The sequence below is a fragment of the Lutra lutra genome, chromosome 6 (assembly GCF_902655055.1).
Source record: "Lutra lutra chromosome 6, mLutLut1.2, whole genome shotgun sequence".
In the NCBI taxonomy this organism is placed as follows: domain Eukaryota; kingdom Metazoa; phylum Chordata; class Mammalia; order Carnivora; family Mustelidae; genus Lutra; species Lutra lutra.
Genome location: NC_062283.1, coordinates 99,144,429 through 99,161,537, shown reverse-complemented (window position 1 = coordinate 99,161,537; position 17,109 = coordinate 99,144,429). Strand labels below are relative to the sequence as shown.

General features: G+C 43.3%; 1 protein-coding gene across 1 annotated transcript in view; it reads right to left on the bottom strand.

The window, feature by feature from the left end:
• UST (uronyl 2-sulfotransferase) overlaps window positions 1–17,109 on the bottom strand; it is a 299,665-nt gene that overhangs the window by 42,119 nt on the left and 240,437 nt on the right. Inside the window, exons 6-7 of the mRNA XM_047733878.1 lie at window positions 9,410–9,507; window positions 7,270–7,427 (exon numbers count right to left, since the gene is read on the bottom strand). Coding sequence (XP_047589834.1) covers window positions 7,270–7,427; window positions 9,410–9,507 — 256 coding nt within the window. The remainder of the gene's footprint in view (window positions 1–7,269; window positions 7,428–9,409; window positions 9,508–17,109) is intronic.

Below are 17,109 nucleotides of genomic sequence, written 5' to 3'. Positions count from 1 at the left end.
GTATTTTCAGTTTATAACTGCTATTTAAATGCTACTTTTCACAGGAGAGAACTATTTTTGGAAAGTTATTACTAGATAATCCACGTGACTTAAGTCCTATTTCCCTGTTATTCTAAAATAATAAAATTGAAGATGCTTTCTAGAGGAGGGATGGTACCCAGGCACGAGCAAATTAATTAGCAAGCGAAAAACACATTTAAAAATATGGAATTCGGGGGGCGCCTGGGTGGCTCAGTGGTTAAAGCCTCTGCCTTCAGCTCAGGTCATGATCTCAGGGTCCTGGGATCAAGTCCCACATCGGGCTCTCTGCTCAGCGGGGAGCCTGCCTCCTTCTCTTGTCTCTCTCTGCCTACTTGTGATCTGTCTGTCAAATAAAAAAAAAAAATCTTTAAAAAAAAAATATGGAATTCGGACGCCTGGGTGGCTCAGTGAGTTAAGCCTCTGCCTTCGGCTCAGGTCATGATCTCAGGCTCAGCAGGGAGCCTGCTTCTCCCTCTCTCTGGCTGCCTCTCTGCCTACTTGTGATCTTTCTCTCTCTCTCTGTCAAATAATAAATAAAATCTTAAAAAAATACAGAATTCAAGGTCATTATTATTTCCAATAAAATGAGCAATTATAGTTGAAATGGGTCAGATGTATACATACTTCTAGCTCTTACCTTCAACTGCAATACCTATGCCTAAAACCCGCTAACTTCTGAGCTAGTGATTAAATATGAGAAATCTTCAGGAAGTCACAGGTTTCTGGTGTCAGTGGTGGTTCCAGGGACAGAAGGTCGAACGTCTGTGGTCACTTAGGATTTAGGTCACTGTGGGGTGGTGGCTCAATTTCCTTGAATCTCAGCATCCTTGATTTCGAAAACGAGACAAAGACTTTGTCTTCCTCAATTTCAGAGGATTCGTGAAGAATCCATGAGCTGTCTTATGGAAATGCTTTGGAAACTGTAAATTGCTATGCAACTTACGATTCTTTAGGAACAGTTACTGCTTTTCTGACCCAAGGCTATTCACTCTGAGATGACTGAGCTATAATAAGGAGTCTAGTTATTTGAACTCAAATGCACACACACACACACACACACACACACACACACACACACACACACAATCTAGTGCCAACATGATTAGTATCTGAACCCAGGTCATGGCTGGTGAACAAACAAATCTTCATGGAGAATACCGACGGTGGATGGACCAATAGCAAGCGGAGTCCTATTTTTATAAATGACAGTTGAGTTCTTTAAACAACTTCATTGGTCTCTGTAAATGGATAGTCCGAATTCCTCCTAGCCATAACTTGAATCTCTATGAGGTTCCAGAATGTTTTTGAATTTTGCTGTAGCACAAAAGCAACAGGAAGTGGAAAATAACAGTGGGAATTAAGGATGAAAGACAGCATCTGTTTAATCCAGACATTGCAGAATGATGGGTTATTTTTACAAAACCAGAGTTTACAGTACATATATATATATTAACCCACATAAATGTATTTGATTGTAAAACTCCCTCCTACCCCCACCTCAATGGCTCTCCTATAATGTAGTTTGGACTACTGCAGTCAATTGTACTTGGAATCCTTTTGATATTTGGGATCCTGTTTCTAGTCCCCAGATTGGGCACAATTATACATCTGTGTTCAGGCATTATGTAAACTTCTGTCTGCAGAGGCAAACTATCAGGAAACTACAGGCAAGTCTTAGAGAAAGTGGAGACACTGCCACCTGCTGGACAAAGTTTATAAAGAGCATCCCGAAGTGAATTTTGCATCTAGGAAAGGAACTAAAGGTTTTTCAAGAACTGAATCTTAGGGACTTAGTTAGAATAAAGTCTATTAAATCTCTAGACACTTATCCTACATCTACTAAATATCATCATATATGATATATGATGATATATTTTCATGATATATGAAAAAATGTCTGAAAAATTCAACATTCAGCACAAGTTAATGGGAATTGCCCCCAATCATATCTCAACAGATGCTTTCACTTAAAGTTGAAATCTGAATTCCATGATAATTCAGGCAAGAGTTCAGGCATAAAAACGGATAATTTTAAAAAAAGTCCTCAATGACTTGGGTGATGTGTGTTTTCAGCTTCTGAAGGTGTCACTGTAGTAATATTTCCAATACATTTATTCCCTCTAATTGTTCCAGGAATAGGGTATTAGCCAGAATATAATTGTTCCCCTCCTCCTAAGTCAGAAAAACTATTTCCTAAAGACAACCCATTTTATAGGTCAGCTGTAACTGTCAAAATTACAGTTTTGTCAAGGCTCAACCAATATTCTCTCTTTCCCTTTTAAAGTGTAGAAATTATGAAGACAGCCTGATGTCCTGTTTCTCACAGACACAGGCTCCATCTTTCTCATGTGATGTGGTTGGCAAGCTAATAGCTAATTATTGAACTCTTATCATATGTGAAGCTCTAGGCTTAGGGCTTTATATGGATTTGATCAGCTGTGTCTCTTGACAACCCTGAGAAGTAGATTGTATTGTTCATGCATTTTATGCAGATGGGGAGACCGAGGCTTAGAAGGATTATACCTGGCACCCAGGCTGTCTACTCCAGATTCTGTGCTCTAATCATTATGATATCCCGTCTTCTCGACAGAAATGCATATGGTACGGAAAGAAAGGAATGAACACTGTGACCAGAGAGTTTGAGTTGGTCACTTCAATATTGCTAGCTATAGGCAAAACAGGATTCTGAACCAGTAACCCTCCATGCAGGATACTATCATGCCCTCTAGATCGCTACCATAAGTACACTGGGAAATTATCAAGGCAATGGAGGCTGTGCAAGGACTGCTGTTTTTTTTAGGGGGGAAAGTACCCTATGATTAGTACCTAACCAACAAAAGGTAGAACATGAGGCCTTAAAATATTCTGTTTGATGCTTTAGTATCATAATAATGCAGTCTTTAGAGATCAGCCACCAAATATGCATTTACCCTGAATCACAAGGGCAGACCATGGCAGAAAGAGGATTAGAGGCTCCTTTAACTCTCAACTCAGTGTTGTTTCCTAAAAGAATGGCTGTTCTTTATGATACATAGGCCAAGCATTACTCACTTAGTATTTGTTTTAACTCAATCTGGTACTTTTATTGAGAGATGAATGAAAACTTGAATTTTTCCTGTAGCATACCATATTAAATTTTCTCCTCTACACATTCGCTATTATTTTCTATGTAAATGTCCTCAGATTTAAATACTGCAATGCATATGGACTCAGAGTATATTACTGTACTCCTACTGAGAGGTCTAAATAGCGTTTGTGCATAGTAAAAAAATGATACTTACATTTGTACTCTATCATTTGTTGTAAAAATATTTAAATAAGAACTTAAAAAAACAGGCATCCAGTTTATGAATGAACTCTGCAGATTTAGTATGTAAATCATTTGTTTGGTATTACACATTTTTCCTTTGTAATTGTTAGTGGCGAGAATCTTAAGGCAGCCCACAAAAGTCTAGTAAGTTTTTTATTGTGATGCCAATGTTTACATCTGTAATGGGAAAAAAGTTGAAAATGAATACTAATGTAATGCTAGTAATGGAAAGTATTTAAAATACAAGGGAAAAGAACTGGACACATAAGCTTTGAAGTCTCCATCCAGGTAGGAGAAAGGTAATGGGGGGTTAACGTTAGATCATACAGTTCCAAAGTCTGGCTGCTAGGTGGCGCTATTGAACCATATCAGCTCGGTAATTTGCCAAGCCAAGGGACGTTCATTTAAGGATAGTTCCTATCACAGATACCCACATGTTCTGTCTTTAATTAATTTGCTTATTTGTTTTGGTTTCTAACACCACTGTGACTTTAGTTCCTACAGAAATTATGACTAAGAAAAATGCTGGTGGCTCACGTGTCAGTTTTTAAGAGCGAAGGAGGAAACGCGTTCATGAACACAATACTCATGGTTCAGGAACAGGTGAGTTCCCTCCCTTACTTTCCACACTTTGGTGGGGGACTCTGGATCAGCCTCTCCACTCCTCTGGGCCAGCTCCACTTTCTCATTTTGAAAAGGTAAGTAATGAGAAATATAATCAAGATTAGTTAATCAACAGATCAGACTGTGTAGGTTGAACAAGCGAGGTTGGCTGCTCTTACCAGGTACACCAGTCTGGGGCTTGGTTCTCCCTAATTCAAACACAAACGAAGGCTGGGTGGCATTTACTGGGTGCTCTCTCCAGGGTACTACTTGCCTCCACATCAGCAACTACCCCTGGGCTGGTGAGAACCATCTGAGCATGTTCTCTTGGGTTAGTCACAGGCTAAAACTCATTTTTTAAATTATCTTCTTGAGTACTTACTAGTACAAATTTCTTCTGAGATATGCTAAATGAGTCTCCACAGCATGCAAATATTAATAAAAATATATTTTAAAAATTCCTAACAAGGAAGCTTCTCAAATATTCTTGGTAGGGGACAAATCTACTTGTCAGCAATGGCAATGAACAAGGTAGGGCAAAGAGTCAAATTATTATGTAGCGAAGCTATTGACTTCCTTATACGGTGGGTTACTGAAACAAGCAACAATTAATTCTTAATTCTGGAAGGAATTAAGGAGTATAAGCGACAACCCATCTGACTACTAGACATGACTATTTTTACTCGTTCCCCAAACAGTCACTGCAGCTCGTGTGCTCTCTTCAGCAATGAGATGGGTCTAAATACGTTTTGTATTGCTGGAGGGGGATTACTAAAAATCGGAACATTTACATTTTTTCAAGTAACGGGACAAGCACCAAAAAATGGTCCGGGGAAGGGTCTGCATTTCAATACAGCTCTACGGTTGGTTAATCTACAGTGATTTCAGAATCACTAGATCCCTCTGTGTCTAAGATTTTCAGTTTTTCTTCCCTCTGTTCTCTAAGCTATTCAGTGACAAAATTCTTCAGTCGAGGGCCAGAGCAATGATTTTAGGGGGCCATAATCTGAGAATTTTGACTAAACTGGCTGACAGGGTGGCTCTGGTATGAAATCTCTCAAGGGACTTGCTGCCACTCTTCAAGCTGGCTGACCCCAACGTGCTAGCCATGTGAAAAGAGGACAGTAGCTTCGGCTTTGAGAATTTAGACTTGACATTCCTCGAGACAGAGCAACTGTGGGACTGCTTGGTCGTCAATATCACTGCAGAACAATCTCTCCAGAAGATGCCCAGGAGACCACAAAGAACTCTGGCCTAGAGTTCTGGAGACTCCCTCCCTACCCGTGAATGACCCCCTTTGTGACTTCACTGTCGGGTGGGAGTGGTGGTAAGGGGCAGCCAAGGGGGGCAGGTGTACGTGGAGGGAGGGCGCTGTGGGCAGTGTAGGCATATTTCACTATTTGAACCACTGATACCACTGGACTGTGTGAACTGGTCATGTGTCCAGTCTGGCCTCGTGGAAACCTTTCACCCCATCGCACAGGAGAGCAAGACAACCCTTACCTCGCTCTCCAAGGCAGCAAGGCTCAGAGGACTTAACAGACCGCTATGCCAAACTCAGAAGCACAAAAATCTTTAAATTTTAGGTGGAAAGATGACGGCTAACATCAAAAGAGCTAATAGTAACTCAGTTTTTAGAAATATGTTCTACTTTAGTTAACATGCTTATAGACCTTGGGACCAAGGCCCCATTTCTGAGAAGTCACGTATCTAAATGGAGAAAACAGTTGAGAAGTCAAAATGACAACAGCAGGTGAGTGAGTTCCTTGGGCTAAGGTTTTGATTTCCGATTTATTTGTATTTAAGGAAAACAAAGATAAAACTACCCCCATCTAAGTTCTCGGGCTCATGCCCCAGAGGCCGACTTTCCACAGGCTGGGCTGTGGCCCCCACAAGTGACAACATTTCCTGGTCTGAGGACAGATGATGTGTGTGATATCAACTCACCAAAATACTTCCTGAATGTGGGGACAAGAGGGCGTTCATCTTTTTGACAACTATGTGTCTCCAGGACTTGGCTCACTTTCTTCTCATACCGCCTATCACACACACATGCGCACACACACATGCACACACATATGCTCTACAATAAGATAAAGCCAAACAGTGGAAATAACGATGAATGATCTCAACCTTTTCTTCAAAAAAGTCTAAGTTCGAGGAAGACCCCGCCTTGCACTTGAGACTCAAGTTGATGTTATCTTCCGGAGCTAAAAACGGGTCACAGCAATCCTTTAAATTGCCCATTGTTGAAGGGGCACAGGAAGGCCTGGTGTAAAAAAGTGACTAGGGTTTATTCCGCTTTTAGTGATTCACACCCCCTTTCCTGTTGAGGAGATACACCTTCAGGCACATGTGAAGGTTCACGGTCAATGTTCCCACATGCAGGCATGTCAGAATTTATCTCTGAATGAGAGAGCTGTGAGACTGGGGCAGCACCCACCCACCAGCCATGTTCCTCTTGCAAACCCCTGGTGGGGGCCTGGCCCCCTTATGTAACAGGATCCAGGGCTGCTCCGGGCCAAGCTCAGTTCACAGGGACATCGGTACAAGCCCATGACACAAGTGTGGCGTGAGGTCCCAGCCCGGAGGACCCGGAGGCAGCATTCAGGGGACATTTCCACGGTTCCTCAGGTCTACAAAGAACAGGGCTGCCTCCCAGTTGAGGACGACAAGACAGAACTGCAAACAGACCAGAGAATAAGCAGGCAAGCCTTATGTAGGCTATGGTAGATTAAGGAGAAGAGGTAAGTAACAATGTCGTTTGCCTTTCAGGATAAAGCAATAACGAGAAAAAGAAATGATGGATTTCTGAAAGTAATTATATTTAGTGATCCTATCCATTCCATTTCTTGCTTCTATTTGGAAACCACTCCATTTGTTAGGTGAAATCATAATTGCATTTTCAATTTGCCCCTCTATCTAATTGCCAGAATTTTATACGCCGGAGTGTTTGGTCAAGTGGAAGTAGGGCCCAGAAACAGTAGTTCAGTGGTGGTTCCTTCATATTCCCGGTTCCATCAGTGGACTCCAGCACGTACACATCCATTCACGTGCACTCCGGCCCCACGCTCAGGACAAGATAATACAAATGTCACCAGTTGAACTTTCCAAAGGGAAAAGTGGAAACATCAGGCCTCTCACACAGGGCAAGTATAGGCTGGGATGTGAAACTCCAGGTTTTGGCATCTATCTCTCGTGATTCTACCCTTCCTCTGCAAGGCAAGGGCAACCTCTCTTCCCGAACAGATTTCACTCCTTTATTGGCCCAAGTCCTGTTCAAGGTGAGTAACCCTCAAAACGCCAAAGAGCCTACTACAAAGGGAGTTCGTTACCTGGGTCTTTGTAGATACTGAGCACACCCTTGAAGTAATGAGGTAAAAATCTTTCCAGTAAAAGCAGCACGTCTTCCAGCTCTTCGAGAATTCCCACAAGCAGGAAGTTTTCATTCACGTTCAGTTTTGCTCTTTCAAGGGCCCACTCGCCAGGCTCCCTTGATGGATATAAAAAATGATTTTTCAATTAGAGATTCCGTTTCAAAATATGGCAACAACAGGCTGAAGATGTACCTCTTTTACCCACCACCGCCATGTGACTGAGTCCAAATCCCTTTTCCTTCAAGGACCAGGCCTGATGGGGCCGCCTCCAGGGGCCTTCCCTCTCCCACTAGCCTCGCCCACCTTCTAACCTCTGCCACGTTCACCAGTCAGCACTACCTCGCCCAGGGCCCCAGGGGCCCAGCCGAAATATTTGTTAGAAAGAGGATACAGACACAGGCAGTTAGGTCCTATAAATGCTAACAAAGGGGTGATTAGAATGGCTTTTTAATAGAAGAAGCACACCACTGAAGTGAGAGGTTTTGAAATCATGAAACTTACTGATGTGCTATTTCTATCGAAATCAAAATAGGTTTCAGGTCATGTCTGCTCATCATCATATTCTTTTTTTTTAAATCTTATTATTTTTTAAAGAGTTTAAAGACCAAAAAAAAAAAATTTTTTTTTTTAAATTACTGAAGGAGAACAGCCTAATCTCATTTGCAAGGCAGAGCTCCGAACTAACAGCATTTATGTGAGTGGGAAAGGACAGGAATCACAGGAGCTGGGCTCCAGGACTACCCAGCAACCAGCATCCAGGGGAATGTGGGCAAGCCAGGGTTCTCTGCTGAAAAACTGTAGTAACAGCGTTTACCCACCCAGCTCGAGTAATGGTCAAGGTGGAACAAGGGGATATTTTGAAAGAGTTTTGAAAATCATCATGTGTGTACCACGATATGGCATCTTGCATACTAAGATTAGGAAATCTATAATTTAATAAAATACTTGAGGGAGCTAGAATCACGTTTCTCAGAATAAATATCTTCATTGTGACAGAAAGTGAGTCATCTGGCCCCAGGTCTTCCCAGTGTCTGAAGCACTGACCGTGAACCAGGAGGCATTTATACAGGGGTGAGGGTTGGAGCAGGGAGGCCTCCTGAACTCAGGAAGTTCATGATAAAGCAGAAAACTGACACTTTTGAGTTCCAGAATCCGAACAGTAAACAAAGTCTGGTGTTACAGTAAACTCAGTGAAGCAACAATAACAACAATGCCCATGGTAATTAAGCAGTGATCAGAGTGTGAGCAGAAAGGACAAGGGGTGAGCTGCCCTTCAGAAACGGTTTTTGCTCTTGGTCTTTTCAGGAACACACTGACCTTCTCATCAATGTTCCCTTCAGTGGCAAAATGTCACTTCTGGCAGAGGGTTTATTTTCCCCCACATGAAGATAACGTTCATTGTGCATTACTGCCATTTCTTCTCAAGGCTACCTGTTTGTCTGATACAATGGATTTAAACTGTAGCTCAACCAGACTCTCCAGAGTCATCTGTGCCCCACTTCAGAGACCAAGGTGAGGTGGGGGAGCCTGGCGAGAGCCCCCGGGATGCTGGTGTAGGAGGTGGGAAGACTACACTCTGAGGGCCTTACTATCTGAGTCAGTCATATTCTACAGAACGTCTTGCATCCAAGTAAGCCTGAGAGGCAATCACTAGAAAGTCCTTTTCCTATTAAGTATGTCTCCTGAGAGAGACACTACTGACTTTTGGCAGTGAGCACCCCATGTATCAGACCCACTTAGGGTAGGTGGGCAAAAGCAGTTGGTGATGGAGTGAAGACATTGCGGAGGGGCAGGCTGGGTGCTGACCCCTGGTCTTTACTATCTCATGGGCTGAGCAATGACAGCTAGGATTTCATTACACATCTTTATGGGGTGGTCCCAAGGCCTCTGTCACACCTTGATCTGTTAATTTCATCATTTAGAGGCCATTCAGAGTCTCAAATGCAATCTTCAAAGATTAACAGTAAATGTGAACTGAATTCCAGAAGGCCGAGACACTAGGTGTGCAAGAGACTCCTACACGGTGCCAGCTGGTGGCTTTCCTGCCTTCGTTCCCCACCCTAGCATGCCCCGAGTCTGCGGTATGTTAAGTCTTTACCTGCATCTGGGATGCTGTCCACAAAAATATGGAATGATGTAAAATAATCTGGGGTTGGAACACTCAGGATAGTTCTCAAGAATGCACTCATTGATGTCCTAGGAGAGAAAACACAGCAGTGAGAGGTCGGGCTTGGTCAAGTGCCATACAGGGTAAGTGAGATGGATACTTTGATTAATGGGCAAGCCTTAAGAGAATTCACAGATCTCGTGGGAAAACTTTCCTGTTGCCTTTTTGCTTCCTGTTCTACTGGCCAGGTGTACACGTGGGCTGAGCATTTCCAGGAGTGCTTGCTCTGTTGAGTATATTGCATTTGTGCATTTCCCAGGGGCCCGAAGCCTTTAGCTAGATGACAAGCATCTTGACAGCACTTCTCCCCAGGGTACCCACTACCCACTGTATCCCAGAAGTCACCAGCCCACTGGGAGACAGTTGGTACTTAAAAAATATTTGTTGGGGTGCCTGGGTGGCTCAGTGGTTAAAGCCTCTGCCTTCGGCTCAGGTCATGATCTCAGGGTCCTGGGATCGAGTCCCGCATCGGGCTCTCTGCTCGGCGGGGAGCCTGCCTCCTCCTCCTGTCTCTCTCTGCCTGCCTCTCTGCCTACTTGTGATCTGTCAAATAAATTTAAAAAAAATCTTAAAAAAAAAAAAGAAAAAAAATTTGTTGAGTGAATGCTGCGTGGCTTAATTCTTAATTCATTCTGACTTAATCAGAGATGGCTGTACAGCCAGCCCTATAGAAATATGTTTCCCTGTGTATCCATATATCCAACAAATAATAATAGTAAGTACCTACAGCACTCACATAAAGGATTTTGTCAATTTTGGAGATGTAAAATCATTTCTAATGTCCTATTAGGTTAGAGAGTGATGGGATCTTTGTTACATACAACTCTCTCACTTTCAAAGGCAACATTTGAGATTGCCAGATTTTCTATTTCTCCTCCGTGAGGTTGAAGATCGTGTCTCTGTTAGCATTACAAGAGCTTACAAGGGCTTGGCAGGTGAACAGAACCACTAAACAGGAACTTTTATGAGGTGGGTTGTATTGGATCCTTAGAAAAGGCACGCCTGGCTCTTAAGTCTTTCTAAGGAGTAACGATAACCCAATTTACAAATAAACCAAGCAGCTATGGGATGTTTTTTCCGGAGACAATACTGGCAAGGCAGGTCAAGAGAGGACATAACTCAAGATCATGGTCATATGGTTGATGAAGGTTATGAGTCAGCTGACACCCTGTGTCTGATATGATCGGGGTAGGTTGTTATTAAAAATTTTTTTAGTTCAAGTGGGAAATCAGAAAAATGTGTTTTTTTTTTTTTTTTTTTTTTTTTAACAACTCTTCCTTTCCCTCTCATAGTTCTTTGGCTTATATATCAATTAAATAAGTTACACAATTACAATAACAAATTCAACTGGGATCAACAGATTCAGCAACAAACACTCTAGCTAAGTGCTGGAGTCTCCTGTGGGAAGCAGGGATACACAGCTCCCAGGGAGGAAGACACTAGGAGCAAATGAATCCATTAGTCCATCCAGCCACCGGTTAAGCAAGGGGTGAGGAAGAACACTTTATTGTGTATGAAAATCCAGTAAAAAATGAGTGATACTAGACCTAAGATACCTTTCTAAGAAGAATTTGACATAGGGGAGTATACAGACCTTCCTCAGCTTATGACAAGTTACCTCCTAACCCTTTGAAAGTTGAAAATATGTTGAGTTAAAAGTGCATTGAATACATCTAACCTACGGAACATCGCAGGTTAGCTTAGCCTACATTAAATGTGCTCAAGATGCGGACATGGGCCTGGGAAAAACCATTTCGTTATAGTCAAGCGTTAAGGATCTCATGTAATTGATCGAGGACTGTACTTAAAGTGAGAAAGAACGGTTGCATGTGTGCAGCATGGTTGGAGGTATACACGCTCTTGACCTTCCTGACCGCATAGCGGATGGGGAGCTGTGGCTCCTCCCCGCTGCCCGGCGTCACGAGAGAGCCGCCTCCTGCCTATCGCTCTCCGGGGAAGAGAGCCAAATTCAAAATTCCAAGTACAGTTTCTATTGAGCGTACATCGCTTTTACAACACCTTAAAGTAAAAAAATCGTTAAGTTGACCCATCTCAAGTTGAGGACCATCTCTAGAGGGATATTCATTACTACGAGATTATTACCGCAAAATATGACAGAACTTAAATGTTCATTAATGGAGAACTGAGTCAATGAGAAGTTATGGTACATTCCTACCGTCAAATACTGGACGCTTGGGAAGGGGAATGAGGATTGACACGTACTGTCCTGAAAGTGCCCGCCATGAATATTCGGGTGAAAAAAACTGATCACAGAGATGATATGAAGATGTAGGACAGTATGAAGATAATATGTATATATTTGTATTAACAGAAACTTACCTAGGAGGATAAATACCAAACTGTTAAAAGTGGTTATTTCTGGCAGTAGATGTAAAAGGTGGGAATCCATTGAACTTCAACTTGATTCATTTCTGAAATGTCATTTTTATTATAAATGTTGTTTTATGTAAAGTAGCTTAAGTAAAAATTATATAAATGTCACTTTTCTTATAATGTGTGTATTTTACTTTTGTCTTCAGAGAAAAGGAGATTCGCATGTTGTAGAACAAATTGAGGCTTGTGTGGGTGGATGACTGGGCTTTGCTGAAGAACCCTCTGACTTCCCTTTTCTCTCTCACAGTCCTCATGATCTCTGGCAGATGGTACCCCAGGGACCTAAGCCTTAGTGACACCAGAGGGTCCCCATCTGAGGGAGGGAGCCAGGAGCTGGGTGAGCAGCAGAGCACAGGGATCTCTAGCCAGGGAGGGGGTGGGGTGGGGAGGGGGGTGATCAGAGGCAGAGACCTCTCTACTGAGGTGGAGATTTCACACCAAAGGGCTTGAGTAAATTGGGAGGAGTTAGGGGGTGTCGAGAGATGTGTCCAATACACAGTCCCTGCTCCCCCCCACCACCATCCTGCCCCAGAGACCTGCCTTAACGAGAGTTGGGTGGGCAACAGAGCTGCCCAGAGACCACCAGTGCTTCTCCAGAGCTCAGTTTCCCCTGCATCACAACTGTGTCATTATTTGTTCAGGTGGGAAGTCCGTAAGAGCACAGACTGTCCACAGTATCTCCAGCTAAACTTAGCGCCCTACCTGGAAAAAGCAGGGGTGCGGTAAATATTCAGCGAGTAAATGAACGAACAGCAGAAGGATAAAGTCAAGACACACAGTGATCTTGGCCTGGAGCTTGCAGGAGTGGGCAGAAGACATCAGCTGGCTGGTGGGGGGTGGGAGCAGGGAGGACTGAGGAGGTGCAGGGAACTTGGAGGGTCATTTCCCTATTGGAATACACAAAGGTCACTTTATGGGAAGACATAAATTCCTAGTTTAAGAAGTGCCATTAGTAATTTTTCTTTTCTTCGATCACCACACGTCCTGAGAGATCTCAGAGTTCCAAATGAGCCTGCTAGAGGTTGATGAATGGTGTTGACCACAACCATCCTATGGAAATGCTAAGGAAGGACATAAATAAAAGATGACTCAGAAAAAAAAAAAAAAAAGATGACTCAGGCGTAAGGTCAAAAGGAAGCAGAAAGTGAGCCTTGGAGACCCATGCCTGGAGCTGCCTGCCGCTTTGCCACAGTGATCAGTGACACTTCTCAGAAGCTCAAGGACGAGGGGCCTCAGGAAATCGCTTCTGGCCAGTCACACTGCCCACTCTTGTTCCTGGACCCTTCAGTGAGTGGCCTTTAGTGGGACAGGTGTCAACATTCCTGCTCAGAGTGTCCCGCTCTGACAGGTGTCACTGATTCCCTAGGACCACTCCGTTTCTCCCTGCGCCAATGGTTGCTGTCACCTTTTTACACTGGAGTTCTCTTAGTACGGATATTAGTATATATATATATTTAAATGATTATGCAACCTTATTTTTTCTTTCCATGCAGTGCTTCCAAGATAAGTTTGCTTTAAATAACTTTAATCCTAATAAAAGATTAAAAGCTTTGTTCTAGGATGGTCACAGTCTCATGTTAATAGGGAAATGAGGCATTCTCTATAAATGAATATCCCAGATAACTAAGAGAATCCTTTTAATTGTCAAAAGTACCAAAAAAACTAGATCAATTTTATTGAAATTTATTCAAAACTGTGTACTATTTGAAAAAGCATACCTTAGACACTGTAGGGTTTTTTGTGTATGTGTGTGTGTGTGGGGGGGAGTTCATTTTCCACTTTGATCTTACAGGGAAATCATCTTTTATTGATTTGTTCCTGAACGTTTCACAGGATGGACTGTGATGAATGATTTTCACCTCCTGAATGCGAAGGGGTCCCGGGGGCTCACAGGAAGGGCCAGTCATGACATCCAGACCCCAGAGTCACTCCTGACCCCTCTCTCACCTGACTCCACATCCACTCAATCGCCGGGCTCTGCTCCGGTTTACTCATCTGTCTTCTCTGACCTCCACACCCCAGCCCCTGTGCAGCACCTCTAGGGCTGGTTAGTATCTCTCTTCCTTCCCAGCCTTCTCCCTGAACACATTCTCCACGGCCCCAGTAACTGAGCTGAAATGCACATTCATCCATGTCCCTCCCCAGGTTCAAAACCTTTGAATGACTCTCACTCTCAATGCAGTGGGAATAGCAATCAGTTAGGGCACCTGTTGATAATGCGAATTCCCTGGGCCTACCTGCAGAGCGTTTGATATACTAGTTTGTCTCGGCTAAGGCTAGGATTCTGCACTTTAAAGAACCTCTGATAATTTTGAGAAGAGGTCACACTCCATGAGCTGCCAGCACTCTACCATTAGGTGATGCTATGCTTGTGCTCATCCATCTCTCTCACCTGGAAACTCTCTCTGCCTCCTCCCCCGGGTCCCAGCAGCAGACCCATGTTTTGGAGCCATTACTGGCAGGATGAGTATAAGCACACGAGAGTGTACCGAGCCTTGTCACTCAGGTCACGGGAATGAAGGCGGCCTTGATCATGGTTCTCTTCCGTCCTGGCACTTCACTGCCAGCCACGCCTGGCAGGTAGGGTCCCTGGGGCAGGCCCAGGGTGCCACCCAGCAGGGCACAGCCTCCCCACTGTTGTTGGAAAAGTGCTCGGAGCTGGGTCTGCTCCCAGCATGCCCTGCCGGTGGCCAGAGATCTGTTGCAAGGAGGACTCTGTCATGATGCCCGCAAATGGATTCCCACCTGCACCCAGTGTGGCTTGTCCCCAAGTAATTTTCCCTCTGACGCCTTGGCTGGGGCTCCTCCCTGTGTCACCACTTGCTCCCCTTACCCTTGCTTGTTCTAGAGATCAGACCCTGCCCTGGAGTCATGGGTTCTCGCTCCCCACACTCCCAGCTTTGCTTCCTTCTCCTCACCCCCGCATGGCCAGGTTCCTGCAGGCCTCGTGCCTGCTGCTGTCTGAGATGGAACGTTGTCTGCTTATTTCTGTGCAGAGAGACAACTTGATAAATGCTTCCTCTCCTCGTTCTTATTCTGGAAGGAGTGGAAGGATGGAAATCCCAGGTGGAGTTAGTCTTATCACAAAAAGTGAATTTAGAGACTATTCATATTTTATTTTATTTTATTTTTTTTTAAAGATTTTATTTATTTATTTGACAGAGAGAGATCACAAGTAGACAGAGAGGCAAGCAGAGAGAGAGAGGGAAGCAGGCCTCTTGCCGAGCAGAGAGCCCGATGCGGGACTCGATCCCAGGACCCTGAGATCATGACCTGAGCCGAAGGCAGCGGCTTAACCCACTGAGCCACCCAGGCGCCCCTATTCATATTTTATTTACCCTTTCACATAAGACAGCGCCTTGTCTAAAAACTACTGAATTGAAAAAAGACTTGTTGGTGTTTTTAATGTAGTTCCCCGCCTATAATATCAACTTTGTCTGTACGGCCTTGGAGTTTAGAAGACAGAATTTTTGATGCTTTTAGCAGCACAAATCTTGGGAAGCCACCTGCGACGCTCCCCAAATGAGGTAAAGGAGATTTGGGTTTTGGTCTGGGCTTGGCGATGAATTAGCTGGGTGTCTTTAGCTAAATCATGCTATCTTGAGCCTCAGTTTCCCCAATCTGCATAACACACGGCTGGGCCATATAATCTCTGTCCATGAAACTGTGTTAATGGACCCGTTTCTCAAATTAGCTAACTTTCAAGAATAGTTTTGCTATCAGATCTAGAAAAAGTGGTAGTTTTTTTTTTTTTAATTCCAAAATTTGTGAGTTACTAAAAGGTTTTCATTCAGCATTTACAATCTGAACTCTTCACCTTTCAGGAAAGGTAGAGAGGGGAAAGCCCTGAGGTTGGGATCAAACAGACCTCTGTTCAAATCTAGGCTGTACCATTTAGTAGCTGGGGAATCTAGCCCATGCATACTTCTTAGAGGCTCAATTTACTCATCTGTAAAATGGGGACAATAATAACCAGCATCACAGATCCTTTTCTCAGATTGGAAATTATGTATGCAAATTATTTTTCCTGCCACCCCATTTTTAGGAATATTCTATCATCTTCAGCTTCTCAATTTCTCTTTCCTTTAGCTTATATTTAAAAACATGGTTACTGGTGATCGCAATAGTTTTAAAATAGTGACATCAGCTAACTCAGAGAGAAAACACAGAGGAAGGAAAACAAGGAAATATGAAACATGCTATTTGTGGCAAGCCAAAATAACAAGACAATCTGATGGAAAAACAAAACACTATTATGCAATTACTTCTCATGATAACTCATTCTACTCGGCACATGAAACAAGGTAATGATATTTTGGCATAAAAAAGCTCTTTTTCTATGTGGATTGAACATTGATCTGGGATCCAGTCTTCACACGCTAAGAACACAGACAGCAGGAAAAAGTTGAATGGTAAAGTAAAAGACACACTGGAGGACAGCTTGCGGTGCTGGAGGTGACTCCCAGTCCAACATGGCCGTGTTGGAAGTGGGACAGAGAAAAATTCCCAAGTATCAGTCACCATGGTAGCAGTACCTGAATCCTTGCCCTGTAGATGGACCTTGGTAATCAGATTACAAACTTGATGGTTTAGTCAATTTGGAGAAATGGAATAGGTGCGGTCTTAGCCAAGTTTTATTGCACCATACATTCTTCCTTGCAAGTCTTTTTAAGCCTTATAAAGAAATCTGAACCAGAACCGGAAGAGTTAAGTAAGACTTTTTACTGGGGCTTAATGGTCTTGAAAGTGGCAGATGGCCAGAATCCAATGTTCTCTCATTTCATGCTCATGCCAGGCATGAATTACTGATGACATGCTCTTTCTGGTAGCGATGGGAAGTGTCCTTCAGAATCCTTCTCAACACAGCCCTCTGGGACCATAGCACTCTGTTCCCCCTGTGATCAGCACAGTATGTGATGTTGGATGGATAACATCTATGACATCTGTTGCGGTGGCTTTGTGGCCCTTTATACCAACCCCTTCTAAGTCTGTCACTATGCATCTGATTGCAGGATGGTAAATGAAGGATGTGGGTGAGTAAACATTTATTTTAGCCAACATTTTTATTCACTGCAGGCTCTAGTCCAATGGAGCTCCTGAAACGGAAACACTTATAGACATAAGAGAAAAAATGTGTTTTGAAGTCCTTCCTTTGGACTCCCAAGATTGTAGTTTTCAAGTTTCTATTAAATTAAGAAAGAGAGGTAGTCACAGTTTTATCCTGGAATGTTTTAAGA